The sequence below is a fragment of the Ailuropoda melanoleuca genome, chromosome 19 (assembly GCF_002007445.2).
Source record: "Ailuropoda melanoleuca isolate Jingjing chromosome 19, ASM200744v2, whole genome shotgun sequence".
NCBI lineage: Eukaryota > Metazoa > Chordata > Mammalia > Carnivora > Ursidae > Ailuropoda > Ailuropoda melanoleuca.
This window is the reverse complement of record NC_048236.1, coordinates 22950907-22966927: the sequence shown is the minus strand read 5'-3', so window position 1 is coordinate 22966927 and position 16021 is coordinate 22950907. Positions and strand designations below refer to the sequence as shown.

The 16021-nt window shown below is 32.3% G+C and overlaps 1 protein-coding gene across 8 annotated transcripts in view; it reads right to left on the bottom strand.

The window, feature by feature from the left end:
- Positions 1-16021, bottom strand: part of FAM135A (family with sequence similarity 135 member A) — a 127530-nt gene that overhangs the window by 54023 nt on the left and 57486 nt on the right. For 6 of the 8 annotated variants that reach the window (XR_004622028.1, XM_034647823.1, XM_019806573.2 and 3 more), the window contains 3 exons: positions 15514-15591; positions 8876-8925; positions 3494-3649 (listed from right to left, as the gene is read on the bottom strand). Coding sequence is in view for 7 of the 8 variants with exons in the window: in XM_034647823.1 (XP_034503714.1) it covers positions 3494-3649; positions 8876-8925; positions 15514-15591 (284 nt within the window). In the remaining variant the exon portion in view is untranslated. The remainder of the gene's footprint in view (positions 1-3493; positions 3650-8875; positions 8926-15513; positions 15592-16021) is intronic. The other 2 variants (XM_034647824.1, XM_034647826.1) reach the window with 1 other exon arrangement.

The window sequence follows — 16021 nt, the reverse complement described above, 5'->3', positions numbered from 1 at the left end:
GGATAACATATCTACTGTATACTTCATAATAGTTTTGTTTACTTTTGTTGCTTTAAATCAAAGATTTCCCAAATAAATTATTATTGGTATGCTGTGAGATTTCCCATTTGGGGGTAGTACGTATAAAGTGGTTCCTATGGAGTCCTGTCATTGACTAGTATATTGTTTCTGTTTATACACAGAAAATGAAGGAAGAGATGCATTTGTTATTTTAGTAAACCATTTTATATACTAATGAGAAAAAAAAACTTAAATAACCCTGAATCAAAGAATAAACTGCTCACAAAAATGAGACAATATTGAGAACCAAAGGATAAAAAGAACAACATATTAAAACTTGTGGAATGTAGCTGAAGCAGTATTTAGGGGGAAGCTTATAAACTTAAATGTGTATAACAGAAAAGAGAAAATGCTACAATTAATAAGCTAAACATCTACTTATAGAAGTTTTAAAAAGCAAAATAAACCTTTAGAAAGTGAGAGGAAATACTAAAGTCAAAAGCAAAACTAATAAAACAAAACAAAACACACCAGAGAGAATTAACATCAAAAGTTAGTTCTTTGAAAAAACTAATAAAATGACAAACTTCTGGTGGGACCGATCAAGAAAAAAGAATGAAGACAGAAATGACTTATATCAGGAATGAAAGAGGAAAACACTACAGATATTGCAGATGTTAAAAAAATAATCAAAGTAGATTATGAATTATTTTGTGCCAATAAATTAATAAATTTAGAACAAATTCCTTAAAAAACATAATTTACCAAAACTGACTGAAAGAAATAAAATAAAATGTAGTATTTCCACTAATATTGTTCACCTGAATTGAACCACAAGGAATATAATACACATAACAGAAACCCAAATTGAACAATGGTCGACAAACTGAACAACGGTTTACAAAACTACTGGCCAATACTCTTCATGAAAGACAAAGAAAACAGAAGGAACTGTTCCAGACTAAATGAGTCTAAAGAATTTAAAGGTTCATGACAACTGAATGCAGTGTGTGATCCTGAATTTTATCCTGGAAAGGGGGAAAAGTCACAAAGGACATTATTAAGACAAATGATAAAATTTAAAATGAGTTTTACATTGGGTATCAGTATTGTATCAATATTAAATTTCATAAAGTTGATCACTTTAGTTAAGTAAGAAAGTATCTTTGTTCTTAGTCAATGTACCTTGAAGTATTTATGGATAAAGAACATGAGGCTGGGTGAGCACCTGGGTGGCTCAGTTGGTTAAGTGTCTACCTTCAGCTCAGGTCATGATCTCAAGATCCTGGGATCAAGCCCTGCATCAGGCTCTCTGCTCAACAGGAGTCTGCTCTCCCTCTCTCAAATAAATAAATAAAATCTTAAAAAAAAAAAAAAAAAAAAAAAAAAAAAAAANTGATGCCTGTAACAAATGATTCAGGGAAAAAAAAAATCCATGTACATATATATACATACCTATTTAAAAAGAAGGAATGATAAAGAAAATATGCCAAAATGGTAACTTGTGATTCTGCTGAAGAGTATGTAGGAGTATTATGTACTACTTTAGCAACTCCTCTGTAACTTCTCTAATATATTTTATAAGTTTTATGACTTCGTCTTTTATATTTGTTTTTAAGCCACCTGTAAACTGAATTTTATATAATATTTTCCCACATGAATACCTACTTGTCCCAACATCATTTATTTAAAATCTGAACTTTTCCTTGCTGATCTGCATATATTATGTCCGAGTATGGATAAGCCTATGTCTGGCCTTTCTCTTCTTTTCCACTTACACTAACACTAAACTAAAGACCTCTAATTTAAACATAGCACAAAGACAGTGAAAAAAACCAAATTGTGACACAAGAGAAGATTTATTTACAAAAATGTAACAAAGGCCAGTATTTAGAATATACAGAAAAGTATTCCAAATCAAGAAGAAAAAGAAAGGCAATCCTATAGAAAAACGGTCACACAATTTCAACAGGCACTTCATAAATAAGAAATCTACATAGCCAAAAGTCACATAAAATAGTGCTCAACTGCTTAGGTCATCAGAGAAATGCAAATTAAAACCACAATGGTATCAGACTGGCAAATTTTTAAAAGTTTGCCAAAATCAAGAGTTTGGGAGTATGTGGAATAACAAGAGCTCTCATCAAGTGTTGGTGGGAGTAAAAATTGGTACCACTTTGGAAAACAGTGGGCATCTGCTAGTAAATAACTGATGTTATGCATATCCTATGGCATAGCAATTTCCCTTAGAAGTAAATAATTCAGAGAAACTAGCATGCCAGGAAGTATGGACAAGAATGTTCATAGCAGCTTGGTTTGTAGTAGCAATCCAAGTTAGAAGCAATCCAAATGTCCATCAATAGTAGAGTGGATACAAAAAATTGTGGATATGTGCAAATGAAATACATCACACCAATGAAAATGAACAGTCTATAGCTACTGACAAAAACATGGATTAATCTCATAAACACAGTCTTGAGTGAAAGAAGATAAAAAGAATATACACTGTATCATCTCGTTTATATAGAATTTGATAACATTGGCTGAATAACATAATAGACCGAAACAACTTGTATTACTTAGTATGCATAAATAGATGGGAAAACTAAAAGAGAAGTGAAGAGCTCCCAGGGTGGGAACAGAAATTGGAAAAAACACAGAGGACTTCTGTGGTGTTGACAATTTTCTATTTCCTGATCTGGGTGAGAGTTAAGAGGATATGTGCTTATACACAAACAATGAATCAGGGAACACTACAACAAAAACTAACTATGTACTGTATGGTGATTAACATAACATAATAAAAAATTTATAAAAAAAGGATATTGTACAGAAATTTCTGCACAAGGTCCATAGTAATCCTATAGCAAACATGTATATCTAGATTACTCCCCCAACCTTCCAAGTTTGTAATACACATCCCTAAATGAGGCAAAAGGAGAAAAGTTGAAGAGAAAGATTCTAGATTAGTTTAAGATGGCTCTCTTGTTCCTGATTTCTGTTCCTAATGAGACCTGGCTATCTGGCTATAATACCTGTTCTTTGGTTCCAGGAGCTAGCCTGTATCATGTATATTTCTATTTTAGTTACATTTAGATGATTTTCTTACTGGCAGGGGTTGTAACTGAGATAGATCATGTGCTCAAACAACAGTGCGCCTGTGTGGTTCAGCTAGTTAAGCGGCTGCCTTCAGCTCAGGCCATGATCTCAGGGTTCTGGGATGGAGTCCCACATGGGGGGGGTCCTGGCTCAGCAGGGAGTCAGCTTGTCCCTCTCCCTCTTTCCTCATCCCCCGATTGTACTCTCTCTTGCTATGCTCTCTCTCTCAAATAAATAAATAAAATATTTTTTAAAAAAAGAAAACAATAACAGTAAATGTCTCTTTTCTAGTTTATCAACATATGGGTAAATATCAGGCTTTTTATTCATAAGAAATTTCTAAATATAAATAATAATACTCATCAAAATGTTCTAACATCACTTTTTAACTTACCCTCAAAGTATGGTGCTCTTGTGCTAATAAAAGTCTTAGTTCTTCATGTAGTGTTATAACTTCCAGAAACTGTCCCCATAAAGCCATTAGAAGTGAACAAAGTTGTGCAAGATTCATGTTTATAAGTTCTGCCAGTTCATCAGGATTTTCTATTTTCTGAAATGACAAGAAAAGAACTTCACTGCTTCCTGAGACTTATCATGTCTAAATATAATGTGTTATTGAGAACATTAATACAAAAGCAAATTTTTAGTTTTAAAAAGAAATGCGTTTGTGTGTGTGCGCGTGTGTGTATGTGCACATGCTTGTATGTGTAGAGACCAGGTGACCAATGGCTTTTTCCTGTGATACTATAGCAATTTTCAACAACTTAATTGGTATTATAGCAATTTTCGACAACTTAATTGATATTTCAGTATCTGAGATATAGCAATTATATCTCAGTTACTACAGCAATCTTCCACAGCTTATTTGATATTTCAGTATCTGAGATATGTTACTGAAACAGTCAAATATAGTTTAAAATAACAAATAAGGATTCTACAGAGCATCATCAACTTCAAATACTAAAATTCTGGGAATTTTAAACAATGTACAAATCATGATGAAAGTTATAAAATTTTTGGAAGATACTGAAATCTTAAAATGAGATGTTTTTCTCCAATCTGCTAAATAAAGTACTTTAAAGATCTGTAACTCTTCAGAAGGGACAGATACCTTCTAAAGTACTAACTGTTTTTTCTTCAGTCCTAGTTCCTAGGTTCCATATTGCTTGTGGTAATCCTCTTAACAGAGTCAACAAACACTTCTTTCTCTTTTGTAACAATTCATTTACCCACTGTTTACTGAGCACATTTTAAATGCTAGGGCCCACATTCCAATCTAACTCAAAGATTAGTATGAGAAGTTTAATCTAGTAAGAAAGAAAAGTGGGTAAACAATTTTAATATACTGTTATGAGTGTTCTAATAGTGGTATTAAATTATCCCATTTATTTAAATATTCACCTAACTGATGACACAAGTTAAAAGTAATGAATTATACAATGAAATGTAGGATCTTCCATAATGCACATAGCACAAAGACAGTGAAAAAAACTTGAATAAATTTCTTGAATAAATAAAATAAGGATTTTTGGACAAAGAACAACAAAAGACTATAAGTCACGATGGTTCCTTCTCTTTTGGACAAGCATTTTTATTATGAGTACAAGCTTTTCTTTAATTCACTGAGGCAGCAGTGTTCAGGCAGATAATATCTTGCAGGAAAAATCTGTCTTCAATTACTAGAAATACTGGGAAATCTACCTTAAGTATATAGATAGATGCTGATTTCATTTCCCCATCCTAAAGAAGACAGAAGTAGTCTATTCAGGTTAAGGTTAAAAGCCACTCCCATACCATCTATATACTAATGACTGCTAAATCTTTATATCTGTATCACATCTCTCTGAAGCTCTAGACCCATCACCCACTAGATGACTATATTTGGATGTGAAAAGAAAGGTACTCAAGTTCAGTATATCCTAAAGAGTACTAATTATATCTCTACCTTCCCTTAACATTGCTTATCACATATTATCAAAAATGTTGCTTATCACATACGATATGTCCTTACTCAGTTTATTTTCACTTCATTTTGAAGTGTGCAGTTCAGCAGGCTTTTCTTCTTCCCCCTGCAAACTAAGCTTCCATTTATCTATGCTAACTCAGAAAGGACATAAAACAAAAATTCAGCAAAATTAGTAAGAAGGGAAGGGATGGTGTCTTATTCACTTTTGTGACTTTGGTTACCAGTACACAGTGGTCACTCAATATTTACTGAATGAATAAATGAGTGAATGAATAATGAATTACAGCTTCAGATAAGGAAAAAGCTCCCCAAATTTATGAACAAACTCAGAAAATGTTGAAAAATTCCAGAATTCTGGAATGGAAGCTATTCTTCCAGGAATATTTTGCCCCAGGAAATAGCTTATAAACATATTAGAAATGAAGCTAACAAGTTTTTCATCTCTCTTTTAAGAACATACAAAAGATTAAAGTGTTCTCTAAAATAAATGGAAACATGCAGTCTTGTTCCAAGAATAGTTTTAACGGAGTTTAGAAAAAGAAGAGTTGAATAAGCATTTGACAGTAACTAGACAATGTTGTGTAAGGCAAGCAATGCTATTCTTAGTATAATCTACACACAAGTAGAAGTAATTCTCTTGGTTTTACCATATGTTGAATAATGTAAACAAGTTTTTTTTAATCCCCTGAGAGCAAGGCTGTCTAGACACCTTGCAATTATTAATTTTACTTTTCAGAAATCATGGCACAAAGGTTCTGAGAGGACTTTAGTATTTTCATTATTAGGAAAGCATCCTTTCAAACATAAATAAATTACTCCTCTAGTTTACATAAATCTTTACAATATGTCTCAAAATATAAATAATAAAATATTTTTGTCAAAAAGGAAATTAAGATAAAGTCTGACAAGCTATTTTATATGTATAAATATAGGAAAAATAAGATCTTACAGTATTTTCTCAAATAACATTCATTATCTTGTCTTATACGGATATGCACTTTTTCATAGCAGTCACTGATCTTATTTGATTACAAAATATTGCTTACTTAAATAGACTTGGAAAAAAAAAGAAAAGAAGAAAATTACGTTCACTTTAGTGTAGAGTATTCCACTTTTTCAGTTATACACATAAACACTAGAATATAAACTATTATGCCATTTTCATTGAATGAGGATTTTCCTCCATCATCATTTACTGAAAGCACATTTTTAAGGTTATATAATTTTTTTAGATTGTAAGGGTCCCATAATTCACTTAACCATTCTCCTATCATTGGGTATTTACTTAGATTAATATTCTTATATTATAAATTATAATATATGAGTCTGATTATTTCGTACTGATTGGATATATACTGCCAAATTGATCTCTGAAAAAGATCTCCAAGGTGAAAGATCTAGGAGAGAGATACAAGAATCTGTATCTTACCACAGCTCAACAAGCATTACATTATTAGAAAATCACAACAGATGCGACAGGTTAAAAAAGGTATGAGAATATTTAAAATTTTGTTTACTCGGTAATTAGTGAAATTGAATATGTTTCATTTATTAGCCTATTTTGTAAATGGGTATCCTATACAAACTTGAAAAATGGGAAGTATCAGGTTTTCCTACTGATTTCCTAAGAGCTCTTTAAATATTATTGTATCTTTTGTCTATTCTATCTGCTGCCAAAATTTACCCTAGGTTGTTGATGTTAAACTTTATATCCATTTATATACTGAAATTTAAATATGTGTACCTAAAAAATTTATTAGTAATATATGAATACACATAGTATTTTTAAAATTTAGTATAGATGGATATAGAGCAAAGAGTAAAAATTTTCCTTTATAATTTCATCCTTCGTGCAACTCTTTTCTGTATTATTGTTAACAGTTTAAAATACATATATACACACATATGTAGAATATATATATCATGTGTATATATATTACATAAATCTCCTTTCAAATATTTTATATGTAATCATATAAACATGATCAAATTCATATAAAGCTTTTTGCTCTTTAAACATATATAAAATCATATTCATATTTTTCTCCAGTTATTTTAATTAATATATCCTGAAGGGCTTTTCAGCATGAAATTGGTACCTGGCATCAATAAATATTTCTTTAATTAAATAATCCATGTCATTGCATAGAAATTTGCCTAGTTCTTTTAAATGGCTACATGGGAACTCACAATAATACTGCAATTCTTCATATTTATGTTTATGCACATGTATTAGCATTTTTGTGAAATATATGCATACCTCTTTTTCACAAGGGTGTTTTGAAACTGACACATACGATCTCTTTATAGGTTGTGAGCAATAATCATTTGCCAGTTTTAAATACTGCAAATAGTTTCTTCCAAGTATATTTCATGCTTTCATTTACCATGTATTTTGTTTTTAAAGTTTTAAATCATCAATATCATATTTTGTTCTTTACTGTTACTCTGAAGAGATTATTTCATATCCCAAGATCAGATTGTTTACATTACACATGTATATGCAAGTGTTTTTCCTAATTTGGGGGGGCATTTAACTTTTTAGTCTTTTTAGAATTTCTATAACATGGCATATAGAACTAACTCTACCATACTATTTAGAGAACCCAATGTTTGTGATATTTTATAAAATATTCAGTTCTTAAACATACTACTGACTGTTTCAGTGCTATTTAGTTCCATTTCTTTGTCTTTCTATTCTTTTAGAGAAGTCATACTCTATTTCCATGACTGTAGTTTTATTTACATTTTAACATACAGTTGGGCAAGTCCCTCTACAATAATATTATATATTTTTAAAGTTTTTCTAAGTCATTATTACCTTTCTTCAAGTGAGCTTTAAAATAAGTCAAATTTTAACATTTCCAATGGTATTTTGATATGGATCCATCAATTATTAACTTAAAAACTGGTATCTCCCAGTGATTATTTCTCTTTCCATTCAAAAGTATGTTTACTTATTCAAATATCTCAGTGAAATATTGCAGATTTTTCACATTAATCACACACATCTTCTTAAGATTACTTCTAAATGTTTAATGTTCGTTTGGGTAACTATTATAACAACATTAATGATTCTTAAAGAAAATACTTATTTGAGTTGTGGGGAAAGCCTCTGGGAAGAGTATACAAAATTACTTGTGTATCCTGCATATGTATAACTTTATAAGGAGAAGATAGATACCTTTTTCAAAGGGGTCTAGTTCTCATTCAAATTTACATACAGAAATACATTCCAAAGCCAAATATTTGTTTTGGTTTGATTCAAGTCTCTGATTTCTTCCATTAATGCAGCTAACTGAGAGTGAAATACATAGTGACCTTAAAACAGAACATTTAAAATAGAACATTTAGTTCCATGGCCAATAAAAAAAAAAGGGAATAAGAAAAATCTATTCAATTTAATTTTGAGAATAAACTAGAGGAAAAATGATCTGAGTCACAAAATGATCTGCTGAAATAAAACAATTTTTATTTCTAAGCTATCATGTTACAAAAATATGTAAGTTTAAGGATGCTTTAAAAATTTGTCTAGAAATTCTTCTGAGTAAGCTAATTGAAGAAAGTGCACACTTTTGACAGTTAATCGTCTTTGCTATTTCATTCATATGCAGAATAATGTACATTTTAAAGATAAATCAACTTTATGCTGAAGCCAAAAGTCTTTTATCATCTAAGTTGTGATTCTACCATGATCAACCATTTGAGAAAGGATAAATCATTATTAAGTTTTCTTAGATAAAATATTTAGAATAGGAAACAGAATCCACTCAAATAACTCAATAATGTTAATTTAAAAAATCCAAGTACCTTAACTTCTTCACATAGTTCAGTAAGTCGAGCGTCTACATCCATTTCCTCTGAAAGGAGTAAAGAGTAATTAGAGGAAATATTTCAATGTTAGATCTGAAAACTATTTTGAAATTATCTAAATACAGTTGGCCCCTGAACAAAATGGGGGTTAGGGGCATCAACCCCCCATGCAGTCAAAAATCTATGCATGACTTCTGACTCCCCTAAAACTTAACTACTAATTGCTTACTAATGACAAGGAGACTTATCAATAACAAACAGTTGATTAACACATATTTTGTATGTTATATGTATTATATCTGTATTCTTATAAAAATATCAGCTAGAGAAAAAAATGTTAAAATCATAAGAGAAAATACATTTACAGTCCTATACTGTATCTATTGAAAAAAAATCCATGTATAAGTGGACTTGTGCAGTTCAAGCCCAGGTTTTTAAGTGTAAATTACCTTTAAAAAACCAGAAGGTTGAGAAATATAAGGACTATATTCAATGACATGAATTTCAATGTAATTTATTGTCATGAACACATTAATCATGCAGGTAACATGATAGCTATTAAATTCTACATTCTGATCATTAGTGTTCCAGTTCTCATAAAAGGCTAACACTGTCAAGGAAATACTGACTGTGGACCTAAAGTAACTTGCACAACTACATCACAGAAAAGATAAAACATATAATTAGGTTTTATTGCATTTCATACATTGTAAATTCCCATAAAGTTTAGCATTTGTTTTAGATGTATACATGCTCTTTTTACAAAAGGTGTTCCTAAAAAACTCAAGTCAAATTAATTTTTATAGCCAAAACATATTTATAACATACCTGAAGCATAGGTTATTTAATAGCAAAGAATGACAAATCCTTTTCAATAAGAATTAAGTTTCTAATTTAGTTTAACACGTTGTTTTCTATAAGATAGCCTAAAACTGAGGCAAATTTTTTTCCATACAATCCTGACTTATTTATTGTATGCTATAATCTCTATAAGAAGTGTACAGATTAATTTACAATTAAAATGATAATATTTATAAGGGACTACAGAAACTAACAGAACAGAAAGGTTTATCGGTTATTTTTTACAGGGAAGGAATTTCACTAAGGCCTGAAATATGTTTAGATACACCCAATTTTTAATTAGAAATCAAACTAAAATGAGTTTTCCTACAAGAACTATACAATAGCATAGTTGTAACCACACAAAATTCCATAACCTTGTTCTTCCACAACCTTAACTGGTCATTCTCACACAAAGGCAAGAATGGATTCTAGGGACATCCCTGAATTTATGCATTAGCTGATTATCTCATGAGGTAGACTTCAATGTATACTATTTGATAAAAAAAATAAACGTTTAAATTTGATAAAGTTACATTTATATGGTAAACACAACCAACCTATGATATGAACAACAAATGCTCCACTAGTAATTAAAACCAGTACGACACACATATAGCTTGAAAGTCACAAAATATATAAAGTTGTAATTAGATATTGATATGTACCAAGAGAGACTGCAAATTTGGTCGACGCACTGATGACTAAAGAAATCAGCTAATTATTTCACTGTCACAAATTATTTCACTGTCAATCAGTGGTTTCTTAATATAGGTTTCCCAAAATTAAAAAAAAGAAAAAAACCCCAGAAGAACCTGTATTACAATCGTAACGTCCATGTGTCAATGTCTGTATTCACATTACTAATAAGCTTTTCCTTTGATAGGAGAAAATCAGTAAAATTAATTTTAGTAAATTAGATATCCTACCCATAAATTTTTAAAAAATGAAAAACTTTAAAGTTTTGAGTTTTGATACATTTTTCTAGTCTTTACATACAGGAGTCTAAATGCATAAGCTGGTACGTTTGCATTACGGCTAGTGAGAGCTACTTCAAGGCAAACATCTTGATGCTTAAAAGCAAAATTTAAAAATCTTTGAAATGATTTCAAAATCATTCAGGATTTTTAAATGAGTTTAAAATTCTATTTTAGGGGGTGCCTGGGTGGCTCAGTCATTAAGCGTCTGCCTTCGGCTCAGGGCGTGATCCCGGCGTTCTGGGATTGAGCCCCACATCAGGCTTCTCTGCTATGAGCCTGCTTCTTCCTCTCCCACTCCCCCTGACTGTGTTCCCTCTCGCTGGCTGTCTCTCTCTCTTGTCAAATAAATAAATAAAATCTTTTAAAAAAATTCTATTTTAATTTTTTTCCTTAAGGTTTATTTACACATATACAATTATATAGAAATGTGTAAAAGTGGTTATTCTCTTACATAAATTGTTTTTATTTGGCTCCTGCTGCTAATTCAAGGTTACAGTGTAAAACACATCCTTCCATATTTTTCAAATATACACTTAGATACGCGCACATGTCAAAGATATTGCCAATTTGGTTCCAGACTATAATAAAGCTAATATTGCAATAAAGTGAGTCAAATAAATACTCCGGTTTCCCTAAACATCGGAAGTGCATGTAAAAGTATGTTTATACTATACTGTAGCCTATTAAGTGTGCATTGTGTCTAAAAAGTATACATAATTAAAAAATACCTCATTGCTAAAAATTCTACCATCATTTGAGTTTTCAGTGGGTTGTAATCTTTTCACTGGTGGAGGGTCTTGCCTTGATGTTGATGACTGCTGACTGATCAGGGCGGTGGTTGCTGAAGGTGGAGGCAGCTATGGCAATTTCCTAAAATAAGACAACCATGAAGCTTGCCAATTCCGCGGACTCTTCCTTTCATGAAAGATACCTCTGTAGTATGAGATGCTGTTTGGTAGCATTTACCCACAGTAGAACTTCTTTCAAAATTGGAGTCAATCTTCTCAAAACTTGCCACTGCTTTATCAACTAAGTTTATGTAATATTCTAAACCCTTTGTTGTCATCTCTACAATCTACACAGTATTTTCACCAGTAGATTCATCTCAAAAAACCACTGTCTTTGCTCGTCCTTAAGAAGCAACTGCTCAACTGTTGAAGTTTTATCGAGAGATGGCGGCAGTTCAGTCCCATCTTCAGGCTCCTCTTCTAATTCTACTTCTCTTGCAGTTTCCACATCTGCAGTTGCTTCCACCACTGAAGTCTTGAACTCCTCAAAGTCATCCATGACAGCTGGAACCAACTTCTTCCAAACTCCTTTTAATGTTGATATTTTGACCTCTTCCCATGAATCACACATGTTCTTCATGGCATCAAAATGGTGAATCCTTTCCAGAAGGTTTTCAATTTACTTTGTCTGAATCCATCAGAACAGTCATTACCTATGGCAGCTATAGCCTTACAAAAACGTATTCCTTAAATTAGACTTGAAAGAGGAATGACTCCTTGATCCACGAGCTGCAGAATGGATGCTGTGTTAGCAGGCATGAAAACAACATTAATCTCATTGACCATCTCCATCAGAGCTCTTGGGGCACCAGGTGCATTGTCAATGAGCCCTCATATTTTGAAAGGAATCTTTTTTTCTGGGCAGTAGGTCTCATCAGCGGGCTTACGATATTCAGTAAACCGTTGTGTTGTGAACAGATGTGCTGTCACCCAGGCTTTGTTGTTCCACTCATGGAGCACGGGCAGAGTAGATTTAGCTAATTCTTAAGTGCCCTAGGATTTAGGGAATGAACACTGGCTTCAACGTAAAGTCACCAGCTACATTAGCCCCTAATAGGAGAGTTAGCCTGTTCTCTGAAGCTTTGGAGCCAGGCGTTGACTTCTCCTCTCTAGCCATGAGAGTCTTTTTTCCAGTAGAAGGCTGTTTCATCCACACTGAAAACCTGTTGTTCAGTGTAGCCACCTTCATTACTTATCTCAGCTAGATCGGGATAACTTGCCGCAGCTTCTGCGTCAGCACCTGCTGCTTCACCTGGCACTTTGATGTTATAGATACAGCTTCTCTACTTGAGCATCATGAACCAACCTTTACTAGCTTCCAACTTTTCTTCTTCAGCTTCCTCACTTCTGGTCTTCATAAAACTGAAGAGAATTACCGCCTTGCTCAGGATTAGGTTTTGACTTAAGGGAATATGGTGGTTGGTTTGATCTTTTTTTTTTTTTTAAGGTTTTATTTAAATTCCAGTTAGTTAACGTACAGTGTAATATTAGTTTCAGGTGTACAATACAGTGATGCTATACTTCCATACATCACCCAGTGCTTATCACAAGTGCACTCCTTAATCCCCATCACCTATTTCACCCATTGTCCCACCCACCTCCCCTCTGGTAACCAGTTTGTTCTCTACAGTTAAGAGTGTTTCTTCGTTTGCCTCTTTTCTCTCTCTCGTTTTTTTCCCTATGTGCATCTGTTTTGCTTCTTAAATTCTACATATGAGTGAAATTGCTACTAAAACATCCCCCCTAATAGCGATAAGGCTGCTTTGCTTTCTCATCATTTGTGTGTTCACTGGAGTAGCACTTTTAATTTCCTTTACTAACTTTTCCTTTGCATTTACACCTTGGTTAACTGGTTGGTGAAAGAGGCCTGGCTTTTGGCCTGTCATACCTTTCAAGGCATCATCCTCGCTAAGCTTAATCCTTCTAGCTTTTGACTTAAAATGAGAGATGTGGAACTCTTCCTTTCACTTACACACTTAGAGGCCACTGTAGGGTTATTAATTGGCCTAACTTCAATACTGTTGTGTCTCAGGGAATAGGGAGACTTGAGAAGAGGGAGACAGATGAGGGAAAAGCTGGTCAGTGGAGCAGTCAGAACACATATTTATCAGTTCACCTCTTACGTGGGTGTGGTTCCTGGTGCCCCAAAACAATTACAATAGTAATATCAAAGATCACTGAGCACAGAGCACTGTAACAAACATAATAATAATGAAAACATCTGAAAGACTGTGAGAATTACCAAAATATAACACGCAGGCATGGAGTGAGTAAATGCTGTTGGAAAAGTGGTGCCAACAGACTTGTTTGATGCAGGATTCCACAAACCTTCAATTTGTAAAAAATGCAGTAGCTGTGAGTACAGTAAAATGAAGTATGCCTATATATGGGTTTTGGAATCACTTTTTTACAAAAACATGATTGTGTTTTACACACTTTTTCTGCAATTTACTTTTTTCTCTCAGCAATTCTACATGGAAATCTGGTATGTAGCCGTAAAGTGTTTTTTTAATGGCTGCTTAATATTCTTTGGTGTGAATGCCTTATAATTTCTCCACATTCTACTCTTTGTCAAATGATAGGCATTTATCTTTACTTTCAGTGTTCTGTCACTAAGAAGAATACTATAATAAAGATGCTTATACATATACCTTCACATACATCAGATTTCTATGATACAGGTTAACAAAAGTGGGGATGCTAGGTAAAAGGGTAAATATATCCTAAATTTATTTTCTAAACCACCCGTCCATTCATCTGTTCATTCATTCAAAAGATATTTATAACAAAGCTCAGAAAATGCCAATATAATACTAGGTGTTAAGGATAAAAGATATCTCAATAAAAATATTATTTAATTAACTCCATTAATGGCTTGAATTAGGTCTTTTCCCACCTAACCAAAAACTGGGCCCTTCTTTATAGAGGACTTATATAAGCAGCGTTCTGTACAGTTAATTTAGAATTTAGAATGCTCAAATGTAAATTGACAGACTGGCAATACAATAGTTTAAACGAGAAGTATGTTTTTATTGCTAAAAGAACACTAGGATCACAATTTCATACTATGAATTCTTTAATTTTATACTTACTTTATATGAGAATATAAAACTATATTCTAAAATAATGACCATAAATAAATCTTTATCTTTCTTTTTTCTCTCCTGATAATAAGATCAGTTTCTCCATTAACAGTTTTAGTGAAAATTGGCCTAATTTAAATTTTTCTTAGCTAGTTCTCATCTGGGAAGTAGTGAGAAAGATTGTGGCTCCTTAATTTCCTTTTGTTCATACTTCTGAAAACCAAGAAACACACACTATGATTTTATTTTTATTTCTACAGCTTTTCATAACTTTTAAAAAATGTAACTGCAATGGGTCTATGCAACACAAAATAAAAACCTTCAATATACTAATGAAAGGATAGTTAAGTATTATTGCCATTCAAGAACAAAAGTCTAATGAAAGGATAGTTAAGTATTATTGCCATTCAAGAACAAAAGTCTAAAATGTACAGGGAAATATGTAAATAAAATAATGAGATCAGAGTATTTCCCTTAAAATATGTAATATCTGAATAGGGTGAATTGATACTATTTTACTTTTTTTGATACTATTTTGTTAAGTTTAGAACAATAAAATTAAACCCAAATTGACATAAAAAACAAAACTAGATACTGAAGATGTTTCTTTTCTTTATTTCTGTAATATCATTAAACCAACAAATTCTGGCAATAAACATGGCTTCCGTGCTCTCTGTAGGAACTGTGAAAAGAATATGGAAAAAAGCCAAAGAAATCTTTGTATTTACCATTTCAAGTTTTAATTACAAATTTAAGTATTATAAATTAAGAAATTAACCAAAGCTTATCGACAAACAGAACTGATCCTAGAAGTAAGTTCTAAAATAATAGTGGTAGGAACATTCTATATTAATAAATACATATTTATGAAATTTGACACTAATTTAAACCAAAGTTTCATACTAATAAAAAGGTATTATTTACTTAACCTATTTTAAACGTACCTAGACAGTTGTCTTTCTGGGTTCGTGGCTGTTTTCTTCTGAGAAGGCGTTCATAAAGGACCTGCATGTTGGCCTTGGCTAGTTATAAGGATTGCACACAGCACTAGTTACTAATACTCCGTTTACAACAAAGTTTACTAGAATTTTCCAACTTGTTATGCGTAGACTTAGTATTGATCTGACAGTGCAGTTAGAACACTAAAGCAGAGTCTTTCGGTTAGTTAATTAGCTTATTAGAATTGCAAATGATGTACATTCAAGTTTATATTGCTTTGTTCTTTTTTCTATTTTAATGTATGCACTTTTCAACATTTCATAATCCAATATTATTTTTGTGTTTTAATTTCTTAGACTCAGAATTTCAGAGCTGGCAGGGATCTCAGAGATGAGCTAGATCAACCCCTGCTTTTACAAGTGTAGATACCAGGGCCCAGAAAGATTACATGATGTGCCAAAGCCTAGATTCCGAACCTGAGACTCCATTTCCAGTAAGAGCTCCTTGCACCAA